At 41.8% G+C, this 14,788-nt stretch overlaps 1 protein-coding gene across 6 annotated transcripts in view; it reads right to left on the reverse strand.

The window, feature by feature from the left end:
• LOC110501952 (myc box-dependent-interacting protein 1) overlaps nt 1-14,788 on the reverse strand; it is a 38,243-nt gene that overhangs the window by 17,928 nt on the left and 5,527 nt on the right. For 5 of the 6 annotated variants that reach the window (XM_090216327.1, XM_090216330.1, XM_090216332.1 and 2 more), the window contains exons 2-8: nt 14,640-14,720; nt 14,480-14,534; nt 13,220-13,314; nt 6,114-6,209; nt 5,836-5,949; nt 5,232-5,324; nt 2,059-2,144 (exon numbers count right to left, since the gene is read on the reverse strand). In XM_090216327.1, the coding sequence (XP_090072453.1) occupies nt 2,059-2,144; nt 5,232-5,324; nt 5,836-5,949; nt 6,114-6,209; nt 13,220-13,314; nt 14,480-14,534; nt 14,640-14,720 (620 nt within the window). Of the gene's footprint in view, nt 1-2,058; nt 2,145-5,231; nt 5,325-5,835; nt 5,950-6,113; nt 6,210-13,219; nt 13,315-14,419; nt 14,430-14,479; nt 14,535-14,639; nt 14,721-14,788 lie in introns of those variants that run through there. The other variant, XM_090216329.1, reaches the window with a different exon arrangement.

The raw sequence follows: 14,788 nt of genomic DNA on the forward strand, positions 1-14,788 counted from the left end.
TATCATGCACCTTTTGGAATGCAACAAAAACATAATTTCACTTTTTATTCCATAGTGAGATGTACCTGTTCCATAGTGAGATGTACCTGTTCCATAGTGAGATGTACCTGTTCCATAGTGAGATGAACCTGTTCCATAGTGAGATGTACCTGTTCCATAGTGAGATGTACCTGTTCCATAGTGAGATGTACCTGTTCCATAGTGAGATGTACCTGTTCCATAGTGAGATGTACCTGTTCCATTCCAGATGTACCTGTTCAATAGTGAGATGTACCTGTTCCATAGTGAGATGTACCTGTTCCATAGTGAGATCTACCTGTTCCATATTCCATAGTGAGATGTACCTGTTCCATAGTGAGATGTACCTGTTCCATTCCAGATGTACCTGTTCAATAGTGAGATGTACCTGTTCCATAGTGAGATGTACCTGTTCCATAGTGAGATGTACCTGTTCCATAGTGAGATGAACCTGTTCCATAGTGAGATGTACCTGTTCCATAGTGAGATGTACCTGTTCCATAGTGAGATGTACCTGTTCCATAGTGAGATGTACCTGTTCCATAGTGAGATGTACCTGTTCCATTCCAGATGTACCTGTTCCATAGTGAGATGTACCTGTTCCATAGTGAGATGTACCTGTTCCATAGTGAGATGAACCTGTTCCACAGTGAGATGTACCTGTTCCATAGTGAGATGAACCTGTTCCATAGTGAGATGTACCTGTTCCATAGTGAGATGTACCTGTTCCATAGTGAGATGTACCTGTTCCATAGTGAGATGTACCTGTTCCATTCCAGATGTACCTGTTCCATAGTGAGATGTACCTGTTCCATAGTGAGATGTACCTCTTCCATAGTGAGATGAACCTGTTCCACAGTGAGATGTACCTGTTCCATAGTGAGATGTACCTGTTCCATAGTGAGATGTACCTGTTCCATAGTGAGATGTACCTGTTCCATAGTGAGATGTACCTGTTCCATTCCAGATGTACCTGTTCCATAGTGAGATGTACCTGTTACATAGTGAGATGTACCTGTTCCATAGTGAGATGTACCTGTTCCATAGTGAGATGTACCTGTTCCATAGTGAGATGTACCTCTTCCATAGTGAGATGAACCTGTTCCACAGTGAGATGTACCTGTTCCATAGTGAGATGAACCTGTTCCATAGTGAGATCTACCTGTTCCATAGTGAGATGTACCTGTTCCATAGTGAGATGTACCTGTTCCATAGTGAGATGTACCTGTTCCATAGTGAGATGTACCTGTTCCATAGTGAGATGTACCTGTTCCATAGTGAGATGTACCTGTTCCATAGTGAGATCTACCTGTTCCATAGTGAGATGTACCTGTTCCATTCCAGATGTACCTGTTCCATAGTGAGATGTACCTGTTCCATAGTGAGATGTACCTGTTCCATAGTGAGATGTACCTGTTCCATAGTGAGATGTACCTGTTCCATAGTGAGATGTACCTGTTCCATTCCAGATGTACCTGTTCCATAGTGAGATGTACCTGTTCCATAGTGAGATGTACCTGTTCCATAGTGAGATGTACCTGTTCAATAATGAGATGTACCTGTTCCATAGTGAGATCTACCTGTTCCATAGTGAGATGTACCTGTTCCATAGTGAGATCTACCTGTTCCATAGTGAGATGTACCTGTTCCATAGTGAGATGTACCTGTTCCATAGTGAGATGTACCTGTTCCATAGTGAGATGTACCTGTTCCATAGTGAGATGAACCTGTTCCATAATGAGATGTACCTGTTCCATAGTGAGATGTACCTGTTCCATAGTGAGATGTACCTGTTCCATTCCAGATGTACCTGTTCCATAGTGAGATGTACCTGTTCCATAGTGAGATGTACCTGTTCCATAATGAGATGTACCTGTTCCATAGTGAGATCTACCTGTTCCATAGTGAGATGTACCTGTTCCATAGTGAGATGTACCTGTTCCATAGTGAGATGTACCTGTTCCATAGTGAGATGTACCTGTTCCATAGTGAGATGACCTGTTCCATAGTGAGATGTACCTGTTCCATAGTGAGATGTACCTGTTCCATAGTGAGGGCAGTTCCTCCTGCAGATCTTCATTAATCTCCTCGAACACCTTCTGAGCTCTCTCCAACTCGTCCTCCGCCTGACACACACACGCGCACACGCACACACACAGACACACACACACACACACACACACACACACACACACACACACACACACACACACACACACACACACACACACACACACACACCAACAAACACAATATCTGTCACAAGGCACATATGGTCCTTATTTTACACTTACCATTCCAATATACTGTAAAATGCAGTTAACCAGTAAACCATCTAACTACTAGCCACCTACTAGCCACCTACTAACCACCTACTAACCAACTACTATCCACCAAACTATCCAACTACTAGTCACCTAGTAGCCACCTACTAACCAACTATTATCCACCTACTATCCACCTACTAGCCAACTACTAGCCACCTACTAACCACCTACTATCCAACTACTAGCCAACTACTATCCACCTACTAGCCACCTACTATCCAACTACTAGCCAACTACTATCCACCTACTAACCAACTACTATCCACCTACTATCCACCTACTAACCAACTACTATCCACCTACTAGCCACCTACTAGCCAACTACTATCCACCTACTAGCCACCTACTATCCAACTACTAGCCAACTACTATCCACCTACTAACCAACTACTATCCACCTACTATCCACCTACTAACCAACTACTAGCCAACTACTATCCACCTACTAACCAACTACTATCCACCTACTATCCACCTACTAACCAACTACTATCCACCTACTATCCACCTACTAACCAACTACTATCCACCTACTATCCACCTACTAACCAACTACTATCCACCTACTAGCCACCTACTAGTCAACTACTAGCCACCTACTAGCCATCTACTGGCTAAACACTGGCCAAGTACTGGTGAACTACAAGCCATCTAATGGCCAACTACTGGCCAACTACTAACCCACTGCCAGCCAACGACTGGCCAACTACTAACCAACTAAGCCAACTACTGGCCAACTACTACCCAACTACTGGCCAACTACTACTGGCCAACTACTAGCCAACTACTTGCCAACTACTACTGGTCAACTACAAGCCAACTACTACTGGCCAACAACTAGCCAACTACTGGCCAAATAATACTGGGCAACTACTGGCCAACTACTGCCCAACTACAACTAGCTAACTACTACCCAACTACTGGCCAACTACTACTGGCCAACTACAAGCCAACTACTTGCCAACTACTACTGGACAACTACTTGCCAACTACTGGCCAACTAGTGGCCAACTACTCGCCAACTAGCCAACTACTATTAAACTCCTAACCAACTACCGGCCAACTACTGGTCAACTACTAACCAACTAATGCCAACTACTGGCCAACTACTAACCAACTACCAGCCAACTACTGGCCAACTACTACTGGCCAACTACAAGCCAACTACTACTGGCCAACTGCTACTGGACAACTACTAGCCAACTAATACTGGCCAACTGCTACTGGCAACTACTAGCCAACTACTAGCCAACTACTACTGGCCATCTGCTATTGGACAACTACTAGCCAACTACTGGCCAACTCCTAGTCAACAACTATTAAACTCCTAGCCAACTACTGGCCAACTACTGGCCAACTACTGGCTAAATACTGACCAAGTACTGGTCAACTACAGGCTAACTACTTGCCAACTACTGTTTGAGTTGTGATTATGGTTCATTGTTTAGCTATCTAGCTACATGTCTTAACAAAATACTCCACTATGCAAGTTACCATTTCGGGTGCGTTCATCAATTCAGCCTGGCCATCTACTCCGAATAACAGAGCACTCTTGTCTGAGTGTGCCAGAGCGCAGAATAACTGATGAATTTACGAACACTCAACACATGTTGAATATGGCCGGTGTCAGTAAACATTGGCAAAAAAGCGTAATTAAATTGTTGCCAGCAGCACCGTTACAGTCACCAACACTCTGGATAACATGAAAACAGCTTAGCGCGGCACGGGCAAGTAAAGTGGTCAGAGTAGAGTCTCTCATTATGTGTCTGAAAGTAGCTAGCAAGTTAGCCAATGTTAGCCAGTTAGCTTGGGTGCTTGACTGCCGTTGTGAGGTCAGAACATTCGTATCAACCCTACTCATTGGCCGGAGCGTCCAGTGTGCGCTCTGAACGCAAAACACTCTGAATTTACAAACAGACGATCTGACAGCACAGTTGCAGTCACCAACACTCTGTTAACTTGGGTGCTAACTCTGTTAACTTGGATGCTAACTCTGTTAACTTGGGTGCTAACTCTGTTAACTTGGATGCTAACTCTGTTAACTTGGGTGCTAACTCTGTTAACTTGGATGCTAACTCTGTTAACTTGGGTGCTAACTCTGTTAACATGGGTGCTAACTCTGTTAACTTGGATGCTAACTCTGTTAATTAACTTAGGTGCTAACTCTGTTAATTAACTTGGGTGCTAACTCTGTTAATTAACTTGGGTGCTAACTCTGTTAATTAACTTGGGTGCTAACTCTGTTAATTAACTTGGGTGCTAACTCTGTTAATTAACTTGGGTGCTAACTCTGTTAATTAACTTGGGTGCTAACTCTGTTAATTAACTTGGGTGCTAACTCTGTTAACTTGGGTGCTTGACTGATGTTGTTAGGACAGAACGCTCGGATCAATCCTTAAAGAGAAGGGTGGGGCTAAAGCTTAAGAGGGTGTGAACAATGCTGAATGGGTGGGGCTAAAGCTTAAGAGGGTGTGAACAATGCTGAATGAGTATAGACATAGAATAGCTCTCCGGTAGGTACAAACTATTTAAGGGACATTTTCAAAAAAAAAAAAATCAGCATTCAAAGCAGAATTACTTTCCCATTGTTCCTCAACTGTAGTGTATAACATACCATTTTGTAGCTCTGAGTCTCGACTTTCATCCAAAAACACAATAAAAATTTTTGCTACATAAGACTGATTTGAGCCGGGTCGGTCATACATAGCAAACCATAACTCCCTTGTCTGAAGACAAAGGTTTTGTGTCTGGGAAAGAAACGGTGTAAAATGAGGGCTCTTTCTAAAGGTCTAAAGCTATTGTAGGCAGTCTACAGACTAAAATAGAGTGTTGGGTCCCAATGACAGCAGTAGACAACAGGGTGGCTGAGAGAGGTGGTGGACCCACCTGGTTCCTGGAGAGGTTACTCTGAGCAATGTTGTGGGCTGACAGGATGCCCTGAGCCCAAACTGGTGTGGCCCTTTCCAACAGAGATGCTGGCTAGAGGTGGGAAAAGATGAAAAGATGAAGAGAGAGAGAGAGGGAGAAAGAGAGAGAGAGAGACAGAGAGAGAGAGAGAGAGACAGAGAGAGAGAGAGCGAAAGAGAAGGAGAAGGAGAAATTAGAGAGAGAGAGAGAGAGAAAGAGAGAGAGCGAAAGAGAAGGAGAAATTAGAGAGAGAGAGAGAGAGAGAAAGAGAGAGAGGGACAGAGAAAGTGAGAGAGACAGAGTGAGAGGGACAGAGAGAGAGACAGAGAGAGAGAGAGAACGAAAGCGAAAGAGAAATGAGAGAGAGAGAGAGAAAAGGACAGAGAGAGAGAGAGTCAGAGACAGAGAGAGAGAGAACGAAAGTGAAAGAGAAATGAGAGAGAGAGAGAGTATTTTCAACAGATTTACACGTATTTAGTTCAGTGTAAATTACAGGCATACAGAGACAACAGATTGATATTAATTGCAGAATTACGCAGGATTAAAAGGGCTACATATTCAGTGCTGGGAGAGGTCCTGTTACCTTGGTGATCTTGATGCCCCCGTCCTTTCCTTTCTTCCCCTTATTGGTAGAAGAGTGGTTGTGTCTGGCGCTGTCGTAGTCCACAAGCTTCCTGTCACGCTTTGCAATACGAGACTGAAGAAGAAGAAGACGAGCACGCCTCATCACACACAAGTGATGAAAGCAGTTTGATGAAGGCAGCTGTACTCTATACGAACCAAAGCTAGTCCTCGGGAAGGGAGCACGACGATGAGGAAACTACCTTAAAGATCAGGGAACTGTCTAAGATATGATCATACCTTAATATCAGGGAACTGTCCAAGATACGTGTCCATAGATATCAAAGCATTATCCACCAGCTTCTGATGGAAGTCGGTCCACAGAACATCAGTGTCCTGCAACCCGAAACAAGGAAGTCGACGTTAAATTACTGAATGGCAGCCTACCTCAAAGTAGTACAGCTGAATGGCAGCCTACCTCAAATGTGTATCGACCATTCAGCTCCTTAAATAACCCTGAAGCTACGACCTAATAGAAATTCCTAGTACTATCACTTCCACTGAGTGAGTAAAACACAAATTATTTATTTACCTCAAAGTTGTTTCTTCTCTAAGCCTTTATTTACACTGGAGAGAGAAGGATGTGGAGAACAGGGAAGGGACAAAATGAAGGACAAATAAAGCATGAATGAATGAACGAGCACAGATGATAGAAAGCATAGCAAAAGTATAGGTAGTTACTGAGAAGAACACAATGGATATGAACAGGAAGGAGGGAAACATATGATGTCACAGAGGAGAGGGAGAGCCAAGGACGTAAAGCTGCAGTTTGGGATATGGGAAGATGTTCAACGGTAATTTCAATTAGCAGGGCTGCAGTTTGGGATATGGGAAGCTGTTCAATGGTAATTTCAATTAGCAGGGCTGCAGTTTTGGTCTTTTTTTCGAATCCCAGAATGAGCTTTAATGCAGCTAAAATAGTAATATTTTGGTAAGATAGACCAGAACCAGAAGCATGCTATGAAAGTTATGGTCTGATGCCAAACTTTCCTACTCAACACATATGTACAGCTCCTACTTCTGTCAAAAGAAAGCGGAGATAAAGAGAGAGAGAGAGAGAGAGAGAGAAAGACAGAGAGAGAGAGAGAGAGATAGAGAGAGAGAGAAAGACAGAGGGAGAGAGAGAGAGAGAGAGAGAGAGAGAGAAAGACAGAGAGAGAGAGAGAGAGAGAGAGAGAGAAAGACAGAGAGAGAGAGAGAGAGAGAGAGAGAGAGAGAGAGAGAGAGCGAAAGACAGAGAGAGAGAGAGAGAGAGAGAGAGAGAAAGACAGAGGGAGAGAGAGAGAGAGAGAGAGAGAAAGACAGAGAGAGAGAGAGAGAGAGAGAGAAAGACAGAGAGAGAGAGAGAGAGAGAGAGAGAGAGAGAGAGAGAGAGAGAAAGACAGAGAGAGAGAGAGAGAGAGAGAGAGAGAGAGAGAGAGAAAGACAGAGAGAGAGAGAGAGAGAGAGAGAGAAAGACAGAGAGAGAGAGAGAGAGAGAGAAAGACAGAGAGAGAGAGAGAGAGAGAGAAAGACAGAGAGAGAGAGAGAGAGAGAGAGAGAAAGACAGAGAGAGAGAGAGAGAGAGAGAGAGAGAAAAACGCTCCTTTAAAAAAACGCTCCTTAGCTCTTAGAATCTTTGCAGAAAAAGCTAGGATAGAAAAAGCTTAATGGACCTTTTTTTGTTGTTGTTGCATTTCCTATTCCAATAGACTATTAGAAGAAGCTTGCTGGATGTTTGCTGAGTGTTAAATACAGCAGCAAATAGAACTCACGGGTAGTTAGAAAGAAGAACGAAATGCTCGATAGTGGTAGGATATAGCAGTTATCAATTCAGACCCATCACCATTCAGATGGTGGTAGACTATAGCAGTTATTAATTCAGACTAATAACCATTCAGACCCATTACCATTCAGATGGTGGTAGACTATAGCAGTTATTAATTCAGACCCATAACCATTCAGATGGTGGTAGACTATAGCAGTTATTAATTCAGGCCCATAACCATTCAGATGGTGGTAGACTATAGCAGTTATTAATTCAGGCCCATAACCATTCAGATGGTGGTAGACTATAGCAGTTATTAATTCAGACCCATAACCATTCAGACCCATTACCATTCAGATGGTGGTAGACTATAGCAGTTATTAATTCAGACCCATTACCATTCAGATGGTGGTAGACTATAGCAGTTATTAATTCAGACCCATAACCATTCAGACCCATAACCATTCAGTCCAATAACCATTCAGATGGTGGTAGACTATAGCAGTTATTAATTCAGACTAATAACCATTCAGACCCATTACCATTCAGATGGTGGTAGACTATAGTAGTTATTAATTCAGACCCATAACCATTCAGATGGTGGTAGACTATAGCAGTTATTAATTCAGACCCATAACCATTCAGACCCATAACCATTCAGACCAATAACCATTCAGATGGTGGTAGACTATAGCAGTTATTAATTCAGACCCATAACCATTCAGATGGTGGTAGACTATAGCAGTTATTAATTCAGGCCCATAACCATTCAGATGGTGGTAGACTATAGCAGTTATTAATTCAGACCCATAACCATTCAGACCCATAACCATTCAGATGGTGGTAGACTATAGCAGTTATTAATTCAGACCCATTACCATTCAGATGGTGGTAGACTATAGCAGTTATTAATTCAGACCCATAACCATTCAGATGGTGGTAGACTATAGCAGTTATTAATTCAGACCCATAACCATTCAGACAGATAACCATTCAGATGGTGGTAGACTATAGCAGTTATTAATTCAGGCCCATAACCATTCAGATGGTGGTAGACTATAGCAGTTATTAATTCAGACCCATAACCATTCAGACCCATAACCATTCAGATGGTGGTAGACTATAGCAGTTATTAATTCAGACCCATAACCATTCAGAAACATTACCATTCAGATGGTGGTAGACTATAGCAGTTATTAATTCAGACCCATTACCATTCAGATGGTGGTAGACTATAGCAGTTATTAATTCAGACCCATAACCATTCAGACCCATAACCATTCAGTCCAATAACCATTCAGATGGTGGTAGACTATAGCAGTTATTAATTCAGACTAATAACCATTCAGACCCATTACCATTCAGATGGTGGTAGACTATAGTAGTTATTAATTCAGACCCATAACCATTCAGATGGTGGTAGACTATAGCAGTTATTAATTCAGACCCATAACCATTCAGACCCATAACCATTCAGACCAATAACCATTCAGATGGTGGTAGACTATAGCAGTTATTAATTCAGACCCATAACCATTCAGATGGTGGTAGACTATAGCAGTTATTAATTCAGACCCATAACCATTCAGATGGTGGTAGACTATAGCAGTTATTAATTCAGGCCCATAACCATTCAGATGGTGGTAGACTATAGCAGTTATTAATTCAGACCCATAACCATTCAGACCCATAACCATTCAGATGGTGGTAGACTATAGCAGTTATTAATTCAGACCCATTACCATTCAGATGGTGGTAGACTATAGCAGTTATTAATTCAGACCCATAACCATTCAGACAGATAACCATTCAGATGGTGGTAGGCTATAGCAGTTATTAATTCAGACCCATAACCATTCAGACCCATAACCATTCAGACCAATAACCATTCAGATGGTGGTAGACTATAGCAGTTATTAATTCAGACCCATAACCATTCAGATGGTGGTAGACTATAGCAGTTATTAATTCAGACCCATAACCATCCAGATGGTGGTAGACTATAGCAGTTATTAATTCAGACCCATAACCATTCAGATGGTGGTAGACTATAGCAGTTATTAATTCAGACCCATAACCATTCAGACCCATAACCATTCAGATGGTGGTAGGCTATAGCAGTTATTAATTCAGACCCATTACCATTCAGATGGTGGTAGACTATAGCAGTTATTAATTCAGACCCATTACCATTCAGATGGTGGTAGACTATAGCAGTTATTAATTCAGACCCATAACCATTCAGACCCATAACCATTCAGACCAATAACCATTCAGATGGTGGTAGACTATAGCAGTTATTAATTCAGACCCATAACCATTCAGATTGTGGTAGACTATAGCAGTTATTAATTCAGACCCATTACCATCCAGATGGTGGTAGACTATAGCAGTTATTAATTCAGACCCATAACCATTCAGATGGTGGTAGACTATAGCAGTTATTAATTCAGACCCATAACCATTCAGACCAATAACCATTCAGATGGTGGTAGACTATAGCAGTTATTAATTCAGACCCATAACCATTCAGACCCATAACCATTCAGATGGTGGTAGACTATAGCAGTTATTAATTCAGACCCATAACCATTCAGACCCATAACCATTCAGATGGTGGTAGACTATAGCAGTTATTAATTCAGACCCATAACCATTCAGATGGTGGTAGACTATAGCAGTTATTAATTCAGACCCATAACCATTCAGATGGTGGTAGACTATAGCAGTTATTAATTCAGACCCATAACCATTCAGATGGTGGTAGACTATAGCAGTTATTAATTCAGACCCATAACCATCCAGATGGTGGTAGACTAGCAGTTATTAATTCAGACCCATAACCATTCAGATGGTGGTAGACTATAGCAGTTATTAATTCAGACCCATAACCATTCAGACCCATAACCATTCAGATGGTGGTAGACTATAGCAGTTATTAATTCAGACCCATAACCATTCAGATGGTGGTAGGCTATAGCAGTTATTAATTCAGACCCATAACCATTCAGACCCATAACCATTCAGATGGTGGTAGACTATAGCAGTTATTAATTCAGACCCATAACCATTCAGACCCATAACCATTCAGATGGTGGTAGACTATAGCAGTTATTAATTCAGACCCATAACCATTCAGATGGTGGTAGACTATAGCAGTTATTAATTCAGACCCATAACCATTCAGACCCATAACCATTCAGATGGTGGTAGACTATAGCAGTTATTAATTCAGACCCATAACCATTCAATCTTCTTGAAGAGAAGTGAAAGCCTTCTGCATCTAATTCGTGTCCTATGTTATTCAAGCATGTCATCAGAACGTTAAAGATAAGGACAATAACACTCATTTAATTTAACTTGTGAAAGCGAGGAAGGAATGAATGAAGCAATAGAGAGAGAAAGAGGAGGTAGGCTACTGACATTAGGGTAGATACAGTGCCTTGCGAAAGTATTCGGCCCCCTTGAACTTTGCGACCTTTTGCCACATTTCAGGCTTCAAACATAAAGATATAAAACTGTATTTTTTTGTGAAGAATCAACAACAAGTGGGACACAATCATGAAGTGGAACGACATTTATTGGATATTTCAAACTTTTTTAACAAATCAACAACTGAAACAGGTCCGAGATACTGTTGTGAAGAAGTTTAAAGCCGGATTTGGATACAAAAAGATTTCCCAAGCTTTAAACATCCCAAGGAGCACTGTGCAAGCGATAATATTGAAATGGAAGGAGTATCAGACCACTGCAAATCTACCAAGACCTGGCCGTCCCTCTAAACTTTCAGCTCATACAAGGAGAAGACTGATCAGAGATGCAGCCAAGAGGCCCATGATCACTCTGGATGAACTGCAGAGATCTACAGCTGAGGTGGGAGACTCTGTCCATAGGACAACAATCAGTCGTATATTGCACAAATCTGGCCTTTATGGAAGAGTGGCAAGAAGAAAGCCATTTCTTAGAGATATCCATAAAAAGTGTTGTTTAAAGTTTGCCACAAGCCACCTGGGAGACACACCAAACATGTGGAAGAAGGTGCTCTGGTCAGATGAAACCAAAATTGAACTTTTTGGCAACAATGCAAAACGTTATGTTTGGCGTAAAAGCAACACAGCTGAACACACCATCCCCACTGTCAAACATGGTGGTGGCAGCATCATGGTTTGGGCCTGCTTTTCTTCAGCAGGGACAGGGAAGATGGTGAAAATTGATGGGAAGATGGATGGAGCCAAATACAGGACCATTCTGGAAGAAAACCTGATGGAGTCTGCAAAAGACCTGAGACTGGGACGGAGATTTGTCTTCCAACAAGACAATGATCCAAAACATAAAGCAAAATCTACAATGGAATGGTTGAAAAATAAACATATCCAGGTGTTAGAATGGCCAAGTCAAAGTCCAGACCTGAATCCAATCGAGAATCTGTGGAAAGAACTGAAAACTGCTGTTCACAAATGCTCTCCATCCAACCTCACTGAGCTCGAGCTGTTTTGCAAGGAGGAATGGGAAAAAATTTCAGTCTCTCGATGTGCAAAACTGATAGAGACATACCCCAAGCTTCTTACAGCTGTAATCCCAGCAAAAGGTGGCGCTACAAAGTATTAACTTAAGGGGGCTGAATAATTTTGCACGCCCAATTTTTCAGTTTTTGATTTGTTAAAAAAGTTTGAAATATCCAATAAATGTCGTTCCACTTCATGACTGTGTCCCACTTGTTGTTGATTCTTCACAAAAAAATACAGTTTTATATCTTTATGTTTGAAGCCTGAAATGTGGCAAAAGGTCGCAAAGTTCAAGGGGGCCGAATACTTTCGCAAGGCACTGTATTATGAAAGATATGCAACAGATTTCAAAACTGTTATTACATTTGCTAGCCTATACTTGTAACTGTGTAGGATGCATGTGCTGCAACCTAATCACATGTTCTCTCCCTGCTTCATCACGGTTTGAATTACGTGTGTAATTCCAGTCCATATAACACGGTATAATATAATACAGTACAGTAATACAGTTCACCCTTAAAAAGATTAGCCTACTGATTTACCCATGAGAGCGTAGCTACATTATGTTTTTCTGTCGTGCATAATGTGCAGTAGTCTATATCATATATTTATTGGATAACAGCACAATGACAAAAACTTTTTTTTTTTTTTTTTGCTTGGGCTCATTAGAATGTTCACGCTGATCAAAGCTCTGATCAAATGCAGACATATTTATATGCTTTAGAGTGGTTTTGAATGCTTTAGAATCCTTTAGAATCCTTTAGAATGCTTTAGAATGCTTTAGAATCCTTTAGAATGCTTTTGAATGCTTTTGAATGACACTTCCGATTTTAGCGGGAAATACTCGGTTATCTAGTAGGAAAGTGATTTATTCTCGGGATGGAACATTTGTAAAATACCGGGAAAATATTCAACCCTAGTGTGTGTGGGGGAGGAAGAGAGTGTTGGAGAGAGAGCATAGTCAGGGAGCGAGAGGGAGTGACTGAGGGCTGAGAGACTGCAGGGGCTGAAGAAGAGAGAGAAAGGATAGAAGGATGGGTCAGTGAATTAAATTAATGTGACTTTAGTTGTGATAACTAAAGATGCCCTCTGACCTCAACGATGGAGTCCAAGTCATCTTTGCCGTACCACTCCGGCTCGTACATGTCAGACAGACACTCCTGAAGGTTCTTGGAGGATTCGTGCATCGCTGTAGACAGACAGAGAGACAGGCAGACAGACAGACGGATGGACAGACGGACAGTAGGACAGACAGACAGACGGATAGACAGACAGACAGACAGAGAAACGGATAGACAGACAGACAGAGAAACAGACAGACAGACGGACAGACAGACGGACAGACGGACAGACAGACAGACAGAGAAACAGAGAAACAGACAGACAGACAGACAGACAGACAGACAGACAGACAGACAGACAGACAGACAGACAGACATGACAGACATGACAGACAGACAGGCATCAGTGGAGAGGATTGTACAGACCAAAATAATGACTTATGGGCAGATAGCATGAGGGCAGAGTGTCTTATTGAATCATGTTTCTGTATTGAACATCAACACCTGGCATCTAACTGTTGCAATCTCCATTGAGAATTTGTTTTTTGTCCAGGACTAAGCTTAATCTATGTCTGGAAATCCAGCCCTAACATGCTTCCACACCGCCTGCGTTGCGTTGCACGAGCCTTGCAAAATATTTACACATACATGCTATTCAGTCATTTCATCCAAACTGCTCGCGCGCGTCAACGAGCGTCTGCGTAGCTAGGCGTTAAAATAGAACTTGGCTCTATTTTTGACGCTTGACGCTCCGCAAGTCCCGCCTCTCCCATCTCCTCATTGGTTTTTTCAGGAGCCTATATCCACGTGGGTGATTTAGAGATGAACTGGAGGTTCACACTCCAGTCCAGTTGGTGGTGCTAATGCACTTTAAAATCGGTTGACAACCGCCAATTCAAATCCATAGAAGAAGAAGAAGTGATTACTAGAAACTAACTTTTATCTGTGGGTTTAATTGTCAGAGTAAAGAACACATGGTTTTGTGTGACTCCAAATGGGTCCAGTAAAAAAGGACCTCGCTAAATGTCCATGAATGTTTCATGTGTGTTTTTTGACCTGTCCCCAAATGAATACAGTTGGTTCAGAGTCCATTTTGATATTTCAACCTGCGTGTTTTGATCGTGTCTGATGTGGGATGGACAAAATCAACTATGCGCTCGATGGCGCACGCGGGTGCACGTACGTGCCCGGAGTAGTCAGCGTGTTAGAGTCTAGATTAAATTATAATCTTACTTTGTACTGCAGCCAGATAGGCTCTAAGGTCTTAGAGTCTAGATTAAATTATAATCTTACTTTGTACTGCAGCCAGGTAGGCTCTAAGGTCTTTTTGCAGTTTGGATCCCTCTGTCTGAGAAGGGAACATAAAACATGTCATTGTACACAGATCATGGCTTTTGTTGGAGGAGGCAGATCATTTTTAATTAAAAGACTAATATTGTTTGTTGACTCTTACATATTGTTTGTTGAAGTTGATCACTCCTTCCTCAAATGCAACATCTCTGGTCTCATCTGCTTTACCCAACTTCTGCATTACCTGGGGAAAAAAATACATTGAACAAAGACATACCTTTAACATTCATCTTTATCCTGGCCATTTATACA

Source organism: Oncorhynchus mykiss, chromosome 22 (assembly GCF_057628025.1).
Source record: "Oncorhynchus mykiss isolate SJ-2025 chromosome 22, ASM5762802v1, whole genome shotgun sequence".
Classification (NCBI taxonomy): domain Eukaryota; kingdom Metazoa; phylum Chordata; class Actinopteri; order Salmoniformes; family Salmonidae; genus Oncorhynchus; species Oncorhynchus mykiss.